Raw genomic sequence first — 21947 nt, forward strand, 5'->3', positions numbered from 1 at the left:
ACTGACCCTCACTCTGCTACCTCTTCTCATAATATACAGTCTGTTACCGTGCACCTCTTTAAAAACTGTTTGTGCTCTCTGTCTCTGTGCAACTTGTCCTCAGCCCTTTGGGGGTAACTTGGGAGTGACTTTCTCACTCACCTAGACCCAGGGCAGACATTAGGTCCAGATGGGCCCAGGTGTGGCATCCTTGGGGTTGGGGATGTGGGCAGGGTGACCCCCCCCGCCTCAAGGATCCCAAGAGGCTGTTCACACCTCTTTTAGCTGGCATCTTTCTGGCTCTCTTACATTCATGCCAGACATTCTGGCCCTTTTCCATAAGTTATTTAGATTCCTTATGACAATCCTGGATTAAAGCTAAGGAGGACACTGAGTCCCAGGGAGGGGGAGTGACTTGCAAGATCTCATTGCAGGTAAGAATCAGAGCCAGGGTTTGAATCCTAAGTCAGCCTGTCGCTTACGCCTCTATTCCCAGGCAGGGCAGGCATTATTTTACCCATCAAACAGGAGAGGACACCGAGGCTTACTTGGTAATTAACCAGCATTCATACAGCTCTTTACTTTTATGAAGCTCTTGGCTATACATTATCTCATTTAGTTCCCACAACAATTTGGTGAGGTAGGTATTAGCCCCACTGTATAGATGAGGAAGCTGAAGCTTGTATAGGAAGTGACTCATTCAGTCCACTTCCTACGAGTTAGAGGCCAGGTTCTCCTGACTCTCGGCCCTGTTCTCTGCACCATCTCCAGGCTGGCATGTCCCCTGCCACATGCCAGTATGGAGGTGAGGTGGGTGGAGGACACAGTGTGGACTGTCCAGAGGCGTGAGCTGCCCATATTTTCTGTCTACTACTGCTTCCCCATGTGCGCTCAGGTCCTCCTCTCCATAGGCCAGGGATCCTCCTGCCCCTCTATCTCATTGCCCCAAATTATTTTTCTTCATAGAACTCATCGCTGCCTGATGTTACATCATACATTAATAAGTAAGTGTTTTATCTCTCCCTCAGCAGAAGTTAAGCATCCTAACTTAACTTGAGCCAGTCTAACTTGGATATCAGGCCTATAGCTGCCTCTAAGGTAGGACATCATCTGCTGTGCTCACTGCTGTTTCCCCAGGGCCAGTATTAGCGCTTAGTACCTTGTATGTGCTCTATGCTTTGGGTCTTAGCTCTGTCCCCACCCACCTCCCCCAGGAAGCCACCTTTGACTACTTATTCCAACTTCTTTATTCTCAGCTTCTATTTCAGACAGTCACGCACCCCCCTTTCTGGGCTCTTGAGTATTTGAGTCTGTCTCATTAGAATTCCCTGCAAGGCCTTGTTCCAGCAATTTCCCCCATCCACACTGTCCACTTCCCTCCTGTTTGCCCCCTAGATCTTCAGGGCCCTGGTGAAGCCTTGTGGGCTCCTTGGAGCCTCCTCTATGCTACCGTCACTCTGCGACCTCTTAAAACACACACCTATGGCCATGCGCCTCTGGAAAAATGCTGCTTGCTCATTATGTATACCCCTTCCCACTCTGGAGACAGGAGGAGCAATGCCAGTAGCCACCGCTTAATTACCTAACAAATGCCACATGTGCCCTACATGTTTTAAAATTTAATGTTCCCAACAATCCTGTGAGGTGGGGATTATCATCCTCATCCTACAGATAAGAAAACCAAAGCTAGAGTTAGGTGACTTGCCTGAGGTCACAGAGCCAGGCAGGGGCAGACCTGGCCCAGGGCCCTCTTTCTCAGATTTAGGGAGTTGGGGCTCAGACACTGCTGCCCTCAGGCATGTGAGAAGAAGCCCAGAAAACTTGGGTTTCATCAGCCCCGAGGTGTGGCCTTCCTGGTCACTTTGATATCAGATATTGGGCAAGGAGGTGCTCATAGACACCCTTCAACACCCCAGCCCTGGGCTGGGCCCTGGGTCTGAGAGCTGCTTGAAAGCACGTGGGTTGGTGGGGGAAGGGGGTGGAATCCAGTCTCACCAGAATGTCTACATGAGACTCTGGGCATGATATGGGCGGAGGAGGCAGCTCTCCTTTGCCAGGATATGTTCCTGAAGTCTGGGTGTGGGCTGGCGTGTTTAGTGGGGCCAGCCCTCACCAGCATAGCATTGTAGAGATGATGAGAGGACTGGGAGCCTGAATACCCTCCTTAAGTCCTGGCTGCCACACCCTGACCTCAAGCAAGTGATTTTGCCTCTTTGGGCTTCACCTCACCTCAGTTTCCTTCTCTATGAAACGGGATTGCCAGTTCTCCCCTTGCCTACCTTCCCAGAGAGTGCTGTGGGATGGTGAAGCCCCACTTAGGCGTGGGAGAAGGGGATTGCTTTCCAGGTGGTAAAAGAGCTGCTCCGGGCCTCTCTGGCAGCTCTACTTCCGGTGCCTTCCCCAAAGATAGGAGCAAGTGTTTGCCTGGGAGCAGCTATTTGAGTCGTCTATTGGGAACCTTCCCCCACAGCCTGTCTCATGTCCCCCCATGAAACAGAGACATCTGTAGGTAGCAGGGTTGTGTTCCCTTCATAGGTGGAGAAACTTGTACCTAGGAAGGGCAAAAGACGCTCATCCCCCATCTCTGGGGTCAGTCCTCAGTGATGGGGCTGGCTTGGCCTCCTGCCAGACAGACCAGTCTAACTTGGGCATCCAGGCCTATAGCTGCCTCTGAGGCTGCTCTGGATTTGCTTATGGATTTGCTCAGCTATGCAGTAAACCTCTATGGCTCCTCTTACCACAGATGAATCAAGTACCGAGCCCTGGCACCCATGAGTCACTGGCAGTGGGATGGCCAAGTGCTGTGCTGTGGAAGTGTGCAGAGAGAGTACAGGTGTGGTGAGGGGGCAGATTGGAGCAGGGACTTGGCTGGATGCTGAGGCTCCCTGGCGGCCCCACCCAGGAGTCAGGAACAGTCAAGCTGGGTGTGAAGATGGTGGCATGCGGTGGCATCTGATTGCAGCATCGGCATCCCTACCAGCTTCTGCTGGACTCCTCCCAGCCACAGGAAGTACTGACAGCCAGGTGGCAAGGACTGGCAGTGTTGTGGGGGTGCCCAACTGAACCCTCACTTCCCATCTGCGTGAGCAATGGTACCAGAACTATGGCAAGCAGGTAAGCTCCAGGTCCCAAATACCCTGCTAGGTCCTCAGGAGGGTAGATGCCAGAGATCACAAACTTCACCTTCCTTACCCCCATTTCACAGATGAGGAAACTGAAGCCCAGAGAGGTGAGGAGACTTAGCATGGTAGTTGGTGACAGAGCTGGGACTAGAACCCCAAGTGCTGCTGCCACTTTACCTGCTGTAGAAGATGCCTGCTCCTGACCCACACCTCTGAAGGAAAACAGATCATCCATTTCTCCCCTTCCCCTTCCAGCTCCCCACCACTGCCCCCTGCTTTGTTGTGGGGAGCAGAGAGAAGGAACTTGGGGACACATAGCATCGGAGCAGACGCAGGCCTGGAGGTTGGGCCTGAATTGAGTTCAGCTCTGCCAGCCTCTGGCTGAGTGACCTTGACCCAGTATCACCATCAAAATAGGGTGTTGATGCCAAACTCACAGGAGTCCAAGTGCCTGTGCAAGGGCATGGAGGGTCCCAAAGCTTTATGGGCCTCTTGTGCATCATACCTGTCACTCAGCCCTGCATGGAGGGAACCCCAGGGGCCTGAAGAGAGGCTAGAGCACCCCCTTGGGGCGGGCCCTGACAGGGCACTGGGGATCCAGATATGGATCAGACCCAGACCTGGCCCTCGGGCAGTTTCCAGTGTGATGCAGAATCAGCTTGTAATCAGCAGTTATTACAAGGCCAGGGACTGTAGGAGCCCTGAGGGGGACTCTCTTTTGTTTCTCCATTGTGCGGGTCTGACTTTATCTTCAAATAGGTTATCTCCTTGGCCATCAAGATGGCCCCTGGTAATTCCAGGCCTGCATAGACCTTAGTGTTTATCATCCCAGAGAAGGAAAGTCCTTCTCTTTCCAAAGGCTTCCTGGAAGACTGCTGCCTTATCACCATCTCTGGATTTTGAAGGATGTGTTGCTTTATCTCATTATCAGAGAATCATCAAGTGAGTAAAGTAGGGAAGGGCCTCTGCCTAGAATATTTCTTGGGTGGACTGGGGGCTCCCACTGGCCCAGGGTTCAGCATCCATGGCCAGGCCAGCTCCCAGGCCACGGCTCCATGGTCAGCTAGGTTGGGATTGCCTGAGAGGGCCTGGGGCTGAGAAATGCAGAGATGCAGTCCTCCCAGCTTCCTCTCCAGGAGCCTCCCAACTCTAACCCCCACGGAAGCACTTGCCATTTGGTATTTGGGACCTAGAGCTCACCACCTTGCAGCATCCCGGTACCGTTGCCCAGGCAGATGGGAAGTGAGGGTTCACTTGGTAGACTGCATTTCCCACTTGTTGGCAGAGTGAGCTGTGGGCGGTAGTTGGGGCTGGATAAGGCAGGGTGAGAACTGAACCAGCAGTGTGTGAAAACCCTGAGATCAGACCCACCTTGCTGCAGTCCCTCAGTTTCCAGTCTGTATAATGGGGTGAGGGTTGAACAAGATGGTGTGTGTTTCCTGTGCTATGACTACCTAAGTTTAAGACACCTAATAAGCTTAGCAGAGATATTTGGATTAGGCACAATGAAAAATTTTTAGGTCTTCTCAGTTGTTTCAGTTGGGGATATGTCATCAGTGAAATTTCTATACTCCTCCTCCAAGCTGCATGGGGGCTGGCCCTGGCGCCAAGGTAGGGAGCTAGATAAGCTGACTTCCAGTGTGCCTCTTCCCTAAGCACCCCTCAAACCACTGGCTTCAGGGACCTGTCTGCAACGGGAAGCAGTCAGCCACGAGAAGGCATGCTTTCCTTTTTTTCTTGCTGAATAGAAAGTGGTGGCATCCAGTGCTGTGTCTCACCCCTACCTGAGTGTTTGGGCTGAAGTATTTGTGGTGGTGTTTCTCAGACTTAATCACCTGGGGATCTTGTTAAAATGCAGATTTTGATTCAGTAAATCCAGTCTGGAGCCCAAGGTCCTGCATTTCTAACCCGCTCACAGGTGATGCTGATGCTGCTGTTCCCAGACCACACTTTAAGTAGGAAAGTGCTAGAGTACATTTTGTCTTCTCTCTAGCCAGGGCATCCAGCCTTCCTCAGATGGAGCAGGAACTCACCTGTCACTTAACCAGCCCCCGGTGGCTGTGGCTCCTGTTTCGCTTCATCCAGCACGACTCAGGAGGCAGAGCCAGCTCCTGGAAGATGACTTGTCCAGCCCCAGCCATTGGATCAAGGGCTCAAGCCTGTGCTTGGACTTCACTTCCCTCCCTTATATACTCACCCAAGCCTGTCTCCACTTGCAGGTGAAGGTGAAGGGTTATGAGACCCTCAAGGATAAGCATGTGATGAACTCATCTGTCCAGGCCCCACTGCTGGGCAGGTTGACCAGGCCCTGAGTATGACCCTCCCACTGTGTCCTGTGTACAGAGCCTTTGCACTCAGAGCTGCTCTGGGGAAAGGGGAGGTCCTCTAAGCAGGGTCAGGAATGCTGGGTTTCAGTCCTGGCTCTGCCGCCTACTGCCTGGGTAGCCCTGGGTCAGTCAGTGCCTGTCTCTGGTCCCCAGTCTCCCTGACTGTCCAATTAGGCTATACTGGATGACCCCAGAGGGCCCTCAGGCTCTAGGATGGGTTGCTGGGCAAGTCTGGAGGTGGGAAAGTCCTATGAAGGTAGGATTTTTATAAAGGGGGTGAAGGAGCAATTATGAGGCAGATCTCTGGAATGGTTCTATGGCCCAGCCTCTTTATTTGTTTTTGTGAATTCACATCCTGCTGCCTCCACCTCAGTTATGCCTGTGGTGTTATTAGATGCTACTGAACACTCAGTTTGTGCACCGAGGATATGGCAGTGAACACTGTGAGCTTGCCTGGGGTTACATAGTGAGTAGAACCAAAGTCTGAACCTAGGTTTGACTCTTCTGCTAAACTAAGCCCCTTCCCTCTGATGCGTCACACCAGGGAAAGGGGCCATCTTGAGGCCTAGCATTTCCTTCCTTCCTCCTAAAAGTCAAAGCAGTTATTAACTTTCAGCTGGTAAGGGTAGGTCTCTTTCTAAACTCTGCTGTGGCTTTGTTGCTCTGCAGATTTTGAAGAAAAGCAAAGGCTTGAGTGTAGGCCCCTAAATCCTTTTCTCTCCCTGCTCCCAGCTTGTAGGCTCAGTTGAAAGATCATGAGACCCTCAAGGACAGGATTGTGACTAACTCATCTGTGCTCTGGGCCTTTCACAGAGCAGATGGTATGAAGGAATGTTTGACGGGCACACAGTAGGTGCTTGGTGAAGATGTGTTGAGCAAAGGGCATGTAGTGGGGGCTCAGCAAAGAGGGGTTCGAGGTGGCTCACTTCTTCAGCTGCTGGAAGGAATGGGGTATGGGTGAGGAACTTCCACCCATGCTCTTCCCCAGTGCTGTCTCTCCTGCAGTCACCAGGCTTCCTGTTCCCATGCCCATCAGCTGCTTGAATCCAGGGCGTCATCCTAGGGGCACCAAGCCAATTAAGTGAGCACATCTCGTCCTAAGTTCCAGGCTTGGCACTTGCTTGATAGCGAGCATAATTACAGCCCTCAATGTCCTTCAGGCTGCCTGAAGCTCACTGGCCACTGGGCCCTTTGGGGAAGCAAAGGCTGTCACCTTACTCCTTTCTGGGCCCCGCGCTTTGGGCACTGAGATGAGGATGAACATGTACATCTCTCTGAAAGTGGTAGTGGTGTGGGGAATCAGTGGTGTTGGGGGTGGGGGCAAGAGGATTCAGCTCCTTGGAGAAGGGGTATTAATCTGGTACATACAGAAGGCCGAGCAGGGATTGGGGATGCTCAAAGTACACTTGGAGAAAAAAAAACATTGGAAATTGGATGTTGAACCTCTGTCCTTGGCCTCACAGACAGATAGCAAAGATTAAATATTTGTACTAGATCCAGATAAAGGACAGGAGTTTGACTGGGGTGGAGGGGATGGAAGAGAACTGGCAATTATGAGAGACTTCCCAAGGCCTAGCCCCTGGATTAGCCTCTTTAGATACTTCATGTGGTCTCCAAAATGACCCCCTGAGTGCGATACCATTCCCATTGTGTATCTATAGAAACCAGGGCACAGGGGAGCATGCAGACAGCCCAGAGTTACAAAGCCATGGGGTGGAGGGCTGGGATCTAAATCCAGGTCTGTCTGATTCTATAGCTGATGCTCTTCTCACATCTAGAAAAGTACCTATGGGAGGTGAGGTTTGTACTGGGGACCCTGTGACTGGAGGAAAGGGTGACAGTGGACTGACATCTTCCCTCTGCTATAGGCACTGGATCCAGCATCCTCTCCGCCCTCCAGGACCTCTTCTCCGTCACCTGGCTCAATAGGTCCAAGGTGGAAAAGCAGCTACAGGTCATCTCAGTGCTCCAGTGGGTCCTGTCCTTCCTTGTACTGGGTAAGCTGGGCCTTACAGGGAGAGCGGGTGGGCAGGCAGGGTCCATTCCCCAACAGAGGTTAGAGCAGGAGCCCTGCTCTGCAGGGGTGAGGGAGTAAGAGTAAGTCTTACACATGCTGCCCTCCACCAGCACCTTTCCACATCTACCTTTTGGGTCCCAGATCAAGTGCTCTACCCCTCAGCATGCATGAGGATTCAGCGAGATTTGGTGGGAGGTGGTGTGATAGTTCCCATTTACAGATGGGAAACCTCAAGTCTTAGAGAAGGTAGGTAGCTTGTCCAAGGTCACACAGATTTGAATCCCTGTCTATAGGACCCCCAAAGCCTGTGCCTTTCCCACAGTGCCACCCTGCCCACCAACAGACATTTTCTAGCAGGTATGTTACTTTGCCTTAAGGTAGTTTGGTGCCAGGTTTAAGTACTGAATCTCCTGCAAACAAGCTCTGTGACCTTACACAGGTTATTTGAACTCTCTGAGTGTTAGTTTCCTCATTTTGAGTGTGAGGAAAGTGCTTGCTTCACATGGCTTTTGTGAGGATTGAAGATAAGAAATGAGAGCACCTGGCGCAGGGCCTGGTCATGATGGGCCCCCATTACATGGGAATCATCAGGAGGTGCCCTCAGACTCCACTCCCAGCCCACACCCATCCTTAGCTGAGCACGTTTTCCAAGTGCTTCCCGAGGCCTGCTCCCTGCTGTCTCTCAGCACAGCCCACATCCGTGCTTTGGTTGCTTTTTCTGCAGGTCTGGCTAGATACCCTCACTCCTTAGGTTGCCATCCAGGCCAGAGGCAGGACAATACGATTGTCTGAGGGAAGGGAAGAGGCCTCTTGTTTTTCCCCAGACTCCTGTGCTCTCAGCATAGCAGGTAGCTTCCTCAGCATGTCAAGGCAGATGAACCTGCTCCAGAGCATCACAGAGTGCATTCAAGTGCCTGTGAGCCAGTCCCTCTGGGCGACCCACTCTTTGGGACTGTATAGGCTGGTAGGGGATCATCAGGATTTACCATGTCAGTGCTGAGCAGCTGTCCTTCAGACAGGTGCATGGGGTGCTCTGAAACAGACCATGTTTGCAGAGCCAAGGGATAGAACTTCACAGGTGAGAAAATGGAAATTCGCAGAGGTTTATCAACTACCTGCTACTGTGAAGCTCATTAAATGGCAGAGTTGGGATTTGAGCAGAAACTCAGTGCATTCCCCAGGAATCCCACATTACTGGAAGCCCAGAATTAGTGAACTGGGGCTGAAACAGCCAGTCTTCACCTTTAGGCCCAAGAACGGGCTTTGAGGAGGGGATCCATTAACCCTTAAAATTATATACAAGATTATATATGAGAGTATGTGCACATTTTTCAAGGGAGAAGGGCCATAGCTGTCCTCAAAGTTTTACAGGGACATGCAGCCTCAAGAAGCCAAACACTGGTTGGAAGAACTGAGCAAACTAAACAGGCTCCCTCAGGACTCAGACCCCTAACATGGCTTGCATTTGGCCACTTACTAGAATCCTAGAGTAGCGAGCACAGTGTGACCCCTTCTTATTCAAAAAGGAAGTGGAGGCCTGCTTGGGGTCACATGAGAAGAAAGTGCTGGGACCAGGACAAGAACCCAGGGACTCCAGCCTCCCAGACCCCCTGCCTAGTCTGCTACACCAGCTCCCTTTGTTCCCTGTTGCACCCAAAAGCCACCACTATCCCTGTCTTAGTGGATCTGGGCCTGGCTGATAGGGAGCTGAGCAGCTTGTAGAACACCAGCTCACGCAGCTGGTGATGGGGACTGGCCCTAGGCTGTAGGTTAATAATTGATCAGACCCAACCACAGCCCAGGAACCGGCCCAGCATCTCTTCTCAACACCCTTTCCTGGCCTCGCCTCGCATAGGTGGGAGCCTGGCCTGGTTGGACAGGCAGATCTCCTGAGCTACTGCTAATTACCGCCCTCAGCAGCCCCAGCCACTCCCTCCCTCTGCCTCTCAAACCTGCTGGCAGAAGCTCACCTGGCAAGCAAAGACCATGGTGGCCCTGTTGGTCTCTCCGTGGACCAGAGATTTTTCACCACTTTGTGCCATGGAACCCTCTGGCATTCTGATGAGGCCTATGACCTTTCTCAGTGTTTTAGAGTATTTAATACAAGGTGCATTGGATTTCAAAGGAAACTACTGATAATAAAATATAAATATCTACACATTAAAAAAGTTGATTAGACATGTAGTAACAGGTGCCTTTTTATTACTGTAAATAAAACGATCTAGTGGCAAGTGTAATAATTACTATAGTTCTTAAGTAGTGATGAGAAGAAATGATTTTTTTAAGATATCTGCAACTGCTACAAAGTTATGTGAAAATACCTTTGTTATTTATTTGTGTCATAAATACTGCTGGTAATTCTGTGATTTATTACATTGGTAAGTGAAGGAAATGCCAAATTTCCATGAGAGATAAGTGAAAATTTAGATGTCGTTTATTTCCCCATCCAAGTCCATGGATATTGTGTGTCAGGCTAAGTAAGTTCAAACATCATGTTTAATTTTCCCAGTACCCTGTAAGGAAATTAAGACTTAGGAATGGGGCTTGGCCAGCAAGTGGCAGGACCAAGGCTCTAGGCCTGTTTGGTCCCAGAGTCCATGCTCTTCACCAGGACACACTGCTGCCTTCCCTGCCATTGAGCATCCACAGACTGCCCTGCACCACAGGCCGCGGGGCTCCAGAATTTTGTATCACAAGTGTCTTTGCAGGCACCATGATGTGCAGGAAGTGGGTGATGTGTGAAAGCAGTCCTGAGCCTTCCATGTGTGGGGCAAGCAGGGCCTTCTAAGCTTCTCATGAGCTCAGCAACAGTGGTTTTTATTGCAGCCCCATGACCTAAGAGCATGGAACGAGAGCCTGTTGTTCAGAGGACAAGGATTAGGCTCTGAGAAAGGAAGGTCATTTGGTGGATTTAGTTCATCCTTTTGCTCTTCCTGTGTTTGGTTTCTGGGGCTGGAGAGATTAATCTGACCTGGTTTCTGCTCCCAAGGAGCTCAGGGGCTAAAGAGCTGTCTGCTAGAGGGAGTCTAATGAGGGAGGCAGATGACGAAAGGGATGGTAAGTGGTTTCAGAGAGGGTTGTGGACACATAGGGGAGGGGAGGAAGCCCCCAGCTGAGAAAGGCCAGGCTAGAATTCAGTCTCTAGATACCCCATCAGGCCTCTTCTTCTCCATCCAGGCTGCCTCAGCAGCAGAGTAAGGACAAGTTGGTAGGGATACCCACCTTCCCAGAGAGTCCAGCCCTCTAAGCAGTGGGGCCTGGAGCTCAGCCCACTCTGGTCCCATTACACCTCAAGAGAGTTAGAGGTTTCTGGAAGCTAGGTTTCCAGGATGCTCAGACCATAGCCTAAACCTCATGGTTCCTGTCTGGCCCACCTGGAGCATCCACCTAGAGGATGCCACTAGAGGAGCCTAGATGCCTATGGAGTCTGGGGGGCTAGAGTCATCACTTTTCAGGCCTAAGAAAGGGAATCAGGCAGACTGCTGAACAATAAGTATGACTTTGTAGGCAGCTTTTAGACATAGCTATTCACCAAGCTACCATAAGCTTTTCACAGTTTGCTTTTAACAGGCTCTTGTAGGCTGCACATGCTTCCCTAGAAACTTGTCTTCCCTTCTGCAGTGTCATACTCCTAAGCTGGTCCTGACAAATTGGACATCTCGTCACTCCGTGTTCACTGCCCCTCGCAACAAGAGAGTTGTACCCTGTTTTTAGCTACCCTGGGGAGAGGCTGGCTCAGGAGTCTAGAACAGGGCTAGACTGGGGGGCAACAAGGGGCTACCATTTCCCTCCCCATAGGCTCATGGAGAGTCTACATCCAGCCTTATCTTCTCCCATGGGAAACCAGAAGAGGCTCAGTATGGTGAGAAGATAGCATGACATCCAGAGCCAGGCAGCCCACAGCACCTGGGACCACCAGGGGATGGGCACACACAGCAAGGGTTGGCCTCCCTTCTTGGGTAGTGGAAAAAGTCCTAGAAGGAGGCCATGCTTCTCCCACCAAACATGAGTACCTGCTGCCCTTGCCCTTGTGCCGAATACCAGGCACCAAAGAAGATGCCTCCCCACCCAGTGTGGGGAATTTACAGGCAAGAGATGATATATAGATAGTATGATATTGGGGAACACTTCTTGAAGAGCTGAAGTCTGAGATAGGCCTTAAAGGTTGGGTAAAAAATGGAAAGAGAGAAGCCCTGCTGAGGGCAGCTAGTGGCAAGCCATGAAATAAAGCAGGCATGGCACAAGCTCTCCTTCCTTTCTATGCCAGGCTAGGTTAGTCTCTTTTATGGCCTACAGGCCCAGAACATGGTGACCAATGGAAGCTAGCCCCCAGGCAAGTCTTCCAAGTGTGCTGTTAGGGTTTTTTTTTTATACTTTTGAGACAGAGATTCCATCTCTGTCGCCCAGGTTGCGGTGTAGTGACACAATCATGGCTCATCGCAGCTTCAAACTCCTGGCTTAAGGAGTCTTCCCATCCCAGCCTCCTGAGTAGCTGGGACTATAGGCACATGCCACCTTGCCCAGCTAATTTTTAAAATTTTTTTTGTAGAGAAGGGGTCTCGCTATGTCGCCCAGGCTGGTCTTGAACTTCTGAGCTCAAGCAATCCACCACCTCAGCCTCCCAAAGTGCTGGGATTACAGGTGTGAGCCACTATGCCTGGCTGCTGAGGTTTTTGAAGACGGGGAGAATGATGGGCTCTGTGCTTTGGCCTGGGACTTCCTGGACTGCCGTTATGTTGGAAGGGAGCCAGCCTTCCTCCTGGGCAAGCATCCCCTCTCTGGTCCCTCCAGTGATGGTCTGGGACTTTGGTGAATTTCTAAAGCCTAATGCAGAGAATGGACTGTAGAGTCAGACCTGTGTTTGAATCCTGGCTCTGCCACTGTCCTACTGGGTGACCTTGGGCAAGTTATCTCCCCCTTGAACCTCAGTGTTTTTATCTCTAAAATGGGGCAAAGTCACCCTGCCTCACACTTGAGACAGTGGCTCAGCCCAAGTCTTGAGATGCAGAGGCACTGGGTAGGTGTTCCCTCCCCTCATCTACAGTGTCTGGGTTGGGTGCTGGCATGGGGGCACACACAAGGAGGGGACAGTAAGAACAGCTTCAAAAGAAGCTGAAGCCTATCTCCTTTGGTGCTCCTGCACCGATAACATGGAGCCCGTGGGCCCCTCGATGCCAGGACAGTCCATCAGAATCTGGGAGATGAGGCTCCTCTTGTCCCAGGAATCTGCTCCTCCCTGGGCTGAGCATTCCTGTAGCTATTTCTCAGGGTTTGTGGGCCCCATGCCCGTGGCCCTGGGTGTGCCTAGCTTAGTGCCACAGTAAACACTCATTCCATCCACCATGGCCCTGAGGGGAGATGAAGCCCAGTAGGACATGACCTGTGACCATCTGCCTCCCCAGGAGTGGCCTGCAGTGCCATCCTCATGTACATATTCTGCACTGATTGCTGGCTCATCGCTGTGCTGTACTTCACTTGGCTGGTGTTTGACTGGAACACACCCAAGAAAGGTAAGTGCAAGGCCTCCCTTGCCCCACCCCTCATTCTAGGTATGCTCTCCCCCCCCCCCGCACAAGCTGAAGGGCCTCATCCTGAGTGCTGTCTCTTTTAACACCCACTTTGTGAAAAGCACTGGACTAGTCCTTTTAGGGAGAGGTTAAAAGCCCCTCAGGCCGGGCGCGGTGGCTCAAGCCTGTAATCCCAGCACTTTGGGAGGCCGAGACGGGCGGATCACGAGGTCAGGAGATCGAGACCATCCTGGCTAACACGGTGAAACCCCGTCTCTACTAAAAAAAAAAAAAACTAGCCGGGCGAGGTGGCGGGCACCTGTAGTCCCAGCTACTTGGGAGGCTGAGGCAGGAGAATGGCGTAAACCCGGGAGGCGGAGCTTGCAGTGAGCTGAGATCGCGCCACTGCACTCCAGCCTGGGCGACAGAGCGAGACTCCGTCTCAAAAAAAAAAAAAAAAGCCCCTCAAAGGGCACTGTTCTGGTCCTCACAAGAGTTCACACTCAGTCGAGGGTTTGCATAACATGAGGGAATGAATGTGGAAAGGGGCCCGATGGGAAGGGGGCAAAGATGCTCCATGGGGTGATGGTCACCTGCTTGGATTTCACACCAGCTCTGTCCTGTCTGCCTTGCCCAAATGTACCCCCACCCCCACCAACTCTGTATTTTATTCCCTGGAAGGTGGCAGGAGGTCACAGTGGGTCCGAAACTGGGCTGTGTGGCGCTACTTTCGAGACTACTTTCCCATCCAGGTAAAGTGCTGTGAGTGTTGTCTTGGGAGGGTGGGAATGGGTGGGAAATCTGAACTCGAGCCTTAACCCACCCACAGGGAAGCAAGTTTAGACCAAGTTGGTCTCTGGGTTTCCTTCCTACTGTGTCTAGCTGTGCTGGGGACCTCACTGCTCTTCTGAGTATCCATCTTCTTTGGGCCAGCCCTGAGGTCCTGACAGGGAAATGTGGCTCAGTTTGGCTTTCATTCTCAGCTCTGTCTGGACCCTGCCTGGTCTGCAAGCTGGCCTGGTGAGGCACAGTCATCTGGCCCTGGTGCATGTGGGCGGTTGGGCGATGCTGGTGAATTGAGGGTAACTCTGGCAGGATCCTGAAGGTTTTCCCCACAGGGGAAAGACCTGTCTGGCTAGCTCACTCAACACCCCAGCCCCAGCACACCCTAGTTGCTGAGTCCCCCCCAGAAGGTAGGGGTGCTGAAGAGTGGAGGCAGTGTGTGAATGTGAAAGTGTTCTGTGCGAGGTGCAGGGTGGTGTATATTTGCTGTATATTTGCTGTTGTGAGTCAGTGACTGAGATCCTGGTGTGCTGCCTGGGGGCAGTGGCTGGGTAACCCTGCATCCTTCTCTGCATTCAGTATTTTGGGGGTGGCAGGGTCAGCTCCTTCTGCTCATCCTTAGCCTAAGCCCAGTCTTCCTGGGACCTTACTGTTCCTCAGGGTCAGGGTTCCTTCTCCTTTTCCTGACCCCATCTCTCTGACTGCAGAAAATTTGAAGCTGCTTTTGTTGGGAAAAAGTTAGATCATAGGACCCAACCCTCTCATTTTGGAGGTAAAGAAACTGAGCCTCCGAGATGGGCAGGACTTGTCCAGGCTGCATAGTCTAGTATGATGGCAACATTGCAACCACCATCCAGGCTTAATTGAACTGCGTCTCTCTGACTGCAGAAAATTTGAAGCTGCTTTTGTTGGGAGAAAGTTGGATCATAGGACCCAACTGTCTCATTTTGGAGGTAAAGAAACTGAGCCTCAGAGATGGGCAGGACTTGTCCAGGCTGCGTAGTCTAGTATGATGGCAACCTTGCAACCACCATCCAGGCTTACTGAATTCGGGACCCAGGTTCTTTTCCACTGATTTCCTACTGCCTGTTTCTCTGGAGAGATTCAATCCCTGGATTTCCCCATTGGACTGATTCCAGCTTCCTGGGTCTCCCTCTCCCCCTTTGCTGCTGGAGGTCTCGGTTTAAGTTCCTGCCCTGTCACTCCATTCGTTGACCTGCCATCATTGCTCCCTGTCCAGTACAGGGCTCTGCTGGGCATGGGGACACAAGTCAGCCTTGCCCTTGGGGTGGGCTCACTGTCTAATGCATCCTGATAGACTTTGTCTCTTTCTGCCATGGGGCCGTGGGCAGACTTTCTCAAGCCTGCTGAGCCTCATCTGCAAAATGGAGCTGTATGATGAAAAGTGAAAAAAAGCTGTATGATGAAAAAAATGAAAAGTGATCAGTTCTGGTTGGGTGTGAGTGATGATAGACTGTTCTCTCTGCTTTCTCTCTCACTTCAGGGGCCAGGCTCCAGTGTTCTCTGTTGCCACTGTGGCTGGTCCTCTAGAAGCCTCCGAGAGGCCAGTAGCCCCATCCACTTAGAACAGGATGACCTGATGACCGTTGGTCAGACCTGGGACAGGCAGGTGTCCTTTGCTATCTCCACCCTTCCAAAAGAACCAAAACAAACACCTGTGTCCTTCTCACATCTCTGTTCCAAGAAGTCAATTGGGAGTTGGAGCCATAGGGCACATGCAACCTGGCCCTGTGAGGGCTCCCTGGGGCACTAGGACAAAACCCAAACTGGGCCCGAGGCAGGCTGGGGTGTTGAGCCTCAACCTGGGGCTTAGGCTGGGCCTTGCCTCTGTCCGTCAGGGCCTCAGTCTCCCCTTCTGTGCAGTCAGTATTTAGCCATGGTGATCTGACAGCATGCCTGATACTCTGTAGGGGTGTGTGTGACCCTCCTGTCCCACCCCCTTTTCCTGGCCTCTTGCCAGTAATCATGTAATGAAGATCGGCCATTGTACCCACCCACCCACCTACTTCCTTCCTGGTGGGATTCTGGTCTTTGCCAGCAGAACAGCTCATCTGGCCCAGAATGTATCCCTTCTGTTGGCACAGGTGGGGTTCATGTGTTAGCAACAGCCACCGAGACCACCAGCCACCTGGAAGAGGAGCAGACAGTGCCCCAGGTCACCTCTCCCCAAGGTGTAGGCAGAATCCTTGGAGAGGAGACTAGGAAAGACTCTCTCTAAGCTTAGAATCTACCTGTCCATCTGTCTCATTTCACTGACAGGCTTACTGAGGCACAGAGACGAGGGACTATCCCAAGGTCACAAAGCTTAAGTAGTAGCAGGACTAGTATAGGAACCAGGGCTGTCTGCTTTGAGGACTATGGTCTTACTCCTGTGTTACTTTCACCATCACCATGCTGTGCTGTGTAAACTTAAGCAAGCCTTTGCTCTTCTGTGGGTCTGAATTTTTTCCTCTATGCACTGCTGTGGCGGGACAAGCCTATCTGAGCACCTCTCCTCTTGTGGGAGGCAGGGTATAAAGAGTGACTTGATAGGAATGTGTCCCAGACTGACATTAGCCAGCAGGCTTGGCCTGGGCATCGTGTTGGGCTAGGACTTTGCCACTGGAAACAGGCAGCAAGAGGACACAAGAGCAGGCGTGTCAACAGAGCGTTCATTGGCGGTATCCTTCCCCTCCCTCCAGAACAGACATTCTCTGCAGCCCTGCGGGAGGGAAGTGTGACATGAAAATAGATCAGAGCTGGTCAGATGCCTACATTCTTCTGGGTCCTACAGCAAGGGCATCAACTTGCACTGTGTCCCAAAGCACCTCATTCAACCAAATGTCCCATCAGAGCCTTGAGGAGGGAGGAAATGATTTAAAGAGCCACCTGGGGCCCACTGGGTGACACATCTTCATCCAGCAGCCCAGGGAAAAGTGCAGTGACTGGCCTGCTGCAGACGTGCAGGATAATTTGCTCTGACCTCCACAGGGGAAGTGCAGCTCCCTTCTCTAGGCCTCAGCTTCCCTCCTGTCATCCAAGGAATGGCTTAGACCTTTCAGGGCTCTGCCAGCCCATGCTGTGCTGTGTGTTCCTGGTTATCAAGGCCCGATGGGAAGGTGGGGGTAGCCATAGGAAGGGGACAAAAAGATGCTGCATGGCGTGATGGTCACCTGCTGGGGTAACTATCCCAGGCCTGGCCATCAGCTCAGGAGCAAGTTTCCAAGTTTCCCACCCGGTATTGGCTGCCCCAGCTCTTCCCTCAGTGCCTGCCTGCCTTTTTCATCAAAACTAGCACAAGGAGCTTTTTAACTCCAGCTTCACTGAGAGCTAATTTGGTAGGCAGACCTGCTTGTTAGGAGGCGAAGCATTGGAACAGCAATCTTACAGAGCTCACGTAAACGAGATTTTGAGATCTGCTCGCTGTCCCGAGCCCCACTATCCATGGATTAGACTGCTGCTGTTTCCCATTTATTTGGGGAGTAGCTGAGAGTTGCTTGGGTTTTTGAGCAACTTTAATCTGTTTGCCAAGGGCAAAACGGGAGAAAGAGCATCAGTGCCCCAAGCAGTGGGGATAAGAGTGAGGGAGTCTTGCTCACATTTGCATAGACTGGCAGCGTCAGAGCTGAGAATGGTGCCAGCCACCCTTTTCCATCCCCTCTGTCACCTGAAGATTGAGATTTCAATTTTCCAAGGTCAGCCACCAGCACCCTCTCCCCCAGAGCTGCACACAAGGTCCTTCAACTCTGCCAGGAGGCTTGCAAATCTAGAGTCACAGAAAACCTGGGCTCTTGACGTTCTGCTGGTGGCCAGTGACTCTGCTTCCAGGTGGCACCAGTGCAGGGAAGGAGCACTTTGCAGCACTCAGGTGGGAGTGTCATTGATATCACCTCTCTTGAGGCAGGGCAGCCAAAAAGACCAACGTGTTCATTCCCTGTTATCCAGGAATTGTATTTCTAGAAGTTTGTTTCACAAAAACAATCAGATATGTGGACAAAGATAATGTATTTATTGAAGCATTACTTCTAAGAGGGAAATTTTGGAAGTTTTTAAAATGTCCATCAATCAGGGTTTGAGTCGGTGCTGTTACATGTAGGAGAGCTGTGCTGTAGAATACGAATGCAGCCATGAGAAGACATGGAACTGAGGGATTTTGATAAGGACAGATAGCTGTATGTTTGGTAGAAAATGATATAAAATGATATCAACCCATATAACCTCAATTTTGTGGATTTTGAAAAAGAGCATGTATATTTTTGAGTAGAAAAAGGACTCAATGAGTCCGATTGTTTTATCTGGATGGAAATATGAATTTTTAAAATTTTCTTTTTGCTTTCCTATATTTGTAAATTTCTTTAGGAGTTTCTTTTCTTTCCCTCTCCTTTCTTTCCCTGTCCTTTCCTCTCCTCTCCTTTCCTTTCCTTTCCTTTCCTTTCCTTTCCTCCTTCCTTTCTTCCTTTCCTTTCCTTTCCTTCTTTCCTTTCTTCTTACTCTGTCACTCAGGCTTGACTGCAGTGGCACAATCTTGGTTTACTGCAGCCTCTGCCTCCTGGGCTCAAGCCATCTTTCCACCTCAGCCTCCTGAGTAGCTGGGACCACAGGTGTGTGCCACCGTGCCCAGTTAATTTCTGTATTTTTGTAGGATGAGGGTTTCACCATGTTGCCCAGGCTGGTCTCAAACTCCTGAGCTGAAGCAGTCCTCCCACCTTGGCCTCCCAAAGTGTTGGGGTAACAGGCATGAGCCACCATGCCTGGCCCTATTATTTTTCTAATCAGAATAAAAGTAATGTTTTTATGAGCAGAATACCCTTACTCATTGTCTCTCTCAGCCTCCTCCACCCCCATCATGTTCCTTGTAACGCAGGGTAGGTGTCACAGGCTCTGCCTCTCATGGCTTAGGGTTTAGGGACACTGCATCACCCACCCCGCCAAGCACCAGCCCCAGGGCAGCGGGTGGGCTCTGAGGAAGCCAGTCATCGTTTGGAGCAGCCCAGTGTCCTTAGTACCACAGGTCAGGTTCTCAGCTGCTACAGCCTTACAACTGACCTCTACCCTAGGCTGGCTGGCACAGGGCTGTCTCTTGTCCTTCTTGCCTCAGAACCTGAGGTGAGCCCAGCTGACTGTGGGAAAGTTTCCATTTGAGCCAGCCAGTATCCCTTTTCCAGGCCAGGGGAGTAGGAGGTGGGCTGCCCATCTCATTCTGTGAACTGTGGAGGAGCCCACAGAGCACAGGGCCAAGTAAACCCTACCTCCAAGGAGCTCACAGTTTGGAGAGACTGACAGTGGGGGCAGAGCTTGCAGCCAAGGCCCTGGTTGCCAAACTCAGGAACTTGGACCTTACTCGTATGAAGCCAGACACCCTCTCCAGTCTGAGAGTGACAAGGGTTGGATTTGAATTTTAGAATAATCACTCTGGCTATGGCGAAGAGGATGGGCCCAGAGGGAGGGAAGGCCGGAGGCTGGCAGCGTGCAAAGAAGGACTGCTGTGTGCTTGGCTGGGGACTGAGAGGAACAAGGGCAAACATTGCCCACCCCTTCCCAGAGACCCATAGCGCAAATGGTGACTGCCCAACACCAGCACTGTGACCTTGGGGATGAGAGTCTGAGGTCAGGTGTGGAGAGTCATTGCAGCAGCCCTCAGGCCCACGGAGGCCCAGGGGGAAATGACACATCCAGTCCCTCCCTACCCTCTGGATATGCCCTGGGATCCCTCTCCCAGCCAGTTTCCTCTGACCCAAGGTCATTCTTGCAGCTGGTGAAGACACACAACCTGCTGACCACAGGAACTATATCTTTGGATACCACCCCCATGGCATCATGGGCCTGGGTGCCTTCTGCAACTTCAGCACAGAGGCCACAGAAGTGAGCAAGAAGTTCCCAGGCATACGGCCTTACCTGGCTACACTGGCGGGCAACTTCCGATTGCCTGTGTTGAGGGAGTACCTGATGTCTGGAGGTGAGAATCCACCCCCTGCTTGCTCCTGCTGGGCACTGTTGTCAAGGCCTGAGCCTCTCCATTGAGCAGGGTGACACAGGGAGCCAACACACCATTCCTTGGTGCTGGGCCTGCATTGGGAGATGCAACCTGCTGCAGACATGGTGGGTCAGGGCTGAGGAGGAGAGCTGTCCATATGGTCTTCAGAATTCAACTCGGATAACAACTTCCCTAGGAAGCCTTTTTTGACCCCCTTTTCCGGGGACCACCAGCCCTTGTATTGCCCTCTATACAATCTGATTGTTGTCCATGGCACTGTAATTGTCCATCCACCTGGGACCTCCCACCAGACTGATGCATTGGGATCCCCAACACCTTGCACTGACTTGGCAGGATTAGGGCCCAGGGAATGTTTGCCAAATGCATGAGTTCCCAAAACAACCTTGTATCATTAGCTGCATTTTACAGATGAGGAAACTGAGGCTCAGAAAAATGAATAGCTTACACAGAACCAGACAACTCCAAAGGGACTGGGCTAGGCCTGGGGCCAAGTCCAGGGTTCTTTGTGTTTTACACGTGACTGTGTGCTGGGGATGGGGAGTGGATCCATGGGCAACCCTGACTGTGCGTCCTTCCATCCCCCCAGGTATCTGCCCTGTCAACCGGGACACCATAGACTATTTGCTTTCAAAGAATGGGAGTGGCAATGCTATCATCATCGTGGTGGGGGGTGCGGCTGAGTCTCTGAGCTCCATGCCTGGCAAGAATGCAGTCACCCTGCGGAATCGCAAGGGTTTTGTGAAACTGGCCCTGCGCCATGGGTGAGTGCCTACACACACACACACACACACACACACACACGCACGCACCCTCCAGTGTCCCTTAGCACAGGGCAGCAGACTCCTTGGCCCCTGAAGACAGGACCCAGACCCCAGGAAGGCATGGAAGGGAGTCAGTCATTCTGTTGGGGAGGGGATGATGTTGGAGCCCAGGCTGCACAGTGTGGGCCAAGTTTGCCCATGTGTGTCTGGGTGGGCACAGATGCAACCTATTGCTTGTGGGCCCTTGCAGGTGGGCCAAGAGTCCAGGCTTATATGCCGGACTGGACCACCTGGGGCCAGAATACATCATTTTGCTGGGAGACCAGGAGGTCAGGAAGGAGGGTGGCATGGAATGTGACTGAGGGATAGCAGCTCTTTTCTCTGTCCCCTGGGGACCTTACCTCAGGCTTTGGAAGAAGAGGCTGCCCTGCAGGCTCAGCCCTGGGCCAGCCCCTGGGGACACATTCAAATTGGACCCAGTCCTTGCCTTCAGGGAGCACCAAGGGTGGGGGAGGGTGGAGGAACAGACAGTGACAACACAGTGTGCTGAGACTGTGACACAATGGTGAGTCCAGGGCTGAGAGAGACCTGGGTTGGCTGGGGGACAGGGAGAACTTCCTGGCAGAGGCAGGCCCTGCAGGAAGAGGTGGAAAACAGGCATTCCAGAGCAGGATGCTCAGCCTTCCCTTTGCCTGGAGGACCCAGAGCTCTGTATGCTCCCCAGTCACTAGCAGTGGGGCAGAAGGCCCATCAGAACCTGGTAGAAAGGGGTCATGTGAACTTGGGACACCCCAGGTGATTCTGGTATACCCAGTTGGAGGGGGACACTTGGCCAGTGTCCAGGGCCTCTAGGCTGACAGAAACTGAAGCCAGTAATTAGGGTATGACATACCCTGGCCTCTCCCTTCCAGAGCCGACCTGGTTCCCATGTACTCCTTTGGAGAGAATGAAGTGTACAAGCAGGTGATCTTCGAGGAGGGCTCCTGGGGCCGATGGGTCCAGAAGAAGTTCCAGAAATACATTGGTTTCGCCCCGTGCATCTTCCATGGCCGAGGCCTCTTCTCCTCTGACACCTGGGGGCTGGTGCCCTACTCCAAGCCCATCACCACTGTTGGTAAGCCCCTAGCCTGCTGACCAAGGGCTGTCCTGAACACAGGGTGCCACACAGCTAGTCAGCAGTAGACACGGGATTCCAGTGCAGGCCACCTGGCTCTCATGGCCATGCCCTTAGCCATGAGAACTTTGAAGTGTTGGGTGCTGATGGGCTTGGTCAGAGGGGGTAGTAGTAGGGGTCGGGGAATTGAGCCTATATGATGAACCAAGCTCTGTGATGGGTGAGGAGAGAAAACCTGCAGTCTCTGGGTTTGCAGCACCCACTAGTCTATCAGGGAAGACTATTACAGCAAGGACTGGTGGGGGAATGTGATGAGGATGGGCAGGTGCTCTAGGGAGTCCT

General features: G+C 52.0%; 1 protein-coding gene across 1 annotated transcript in view; it reads left to right on the top strand.

The window, feature by feature from the left end:
- The window catches only part of DGAT2 (diacylglycerol O-acyltransferase 2), a 35300-nt gene that overhangs the window by 8201 nt on the left and 5152 nt on the right, over positions 1 to 21947 (top strand). Inside the window, 7 exon segments of the mRNA XM_033203809.1 lie at positions 7297 to 7425; positions 12848 to 12955; positions 13634 to 13704; positions 19488 to 19512; positions 19515 to 19691; positions 20317 to 20491; positions 21403 to 21605. Coding sequence (XP_033059700.1) covers positions 7297 to 7425; positions 12848 to 12955; positions 13634 to 13704; positions 19488 to 19512; positions 19515 to 19691; positions 20317 to 20491; positions 21403 to 21605 — 888 coding nt within the window.

This window comes from Trachypithecus francoisi, unplaced genomic scaffold (assembly GCF_009764315.1).
Source record: "Trachypithecus francoisi isolate TF-2019V2 unplaced genomic scaffold, Tfra_2.0 Lachesis_group8, whole genome shotgun sequence".
NCBI lineage: Eukaryota > Metazoa > Chordata > Mammalia > Primates > Cercopithecidae > Trachypithecus > Trachypithecus francoisi.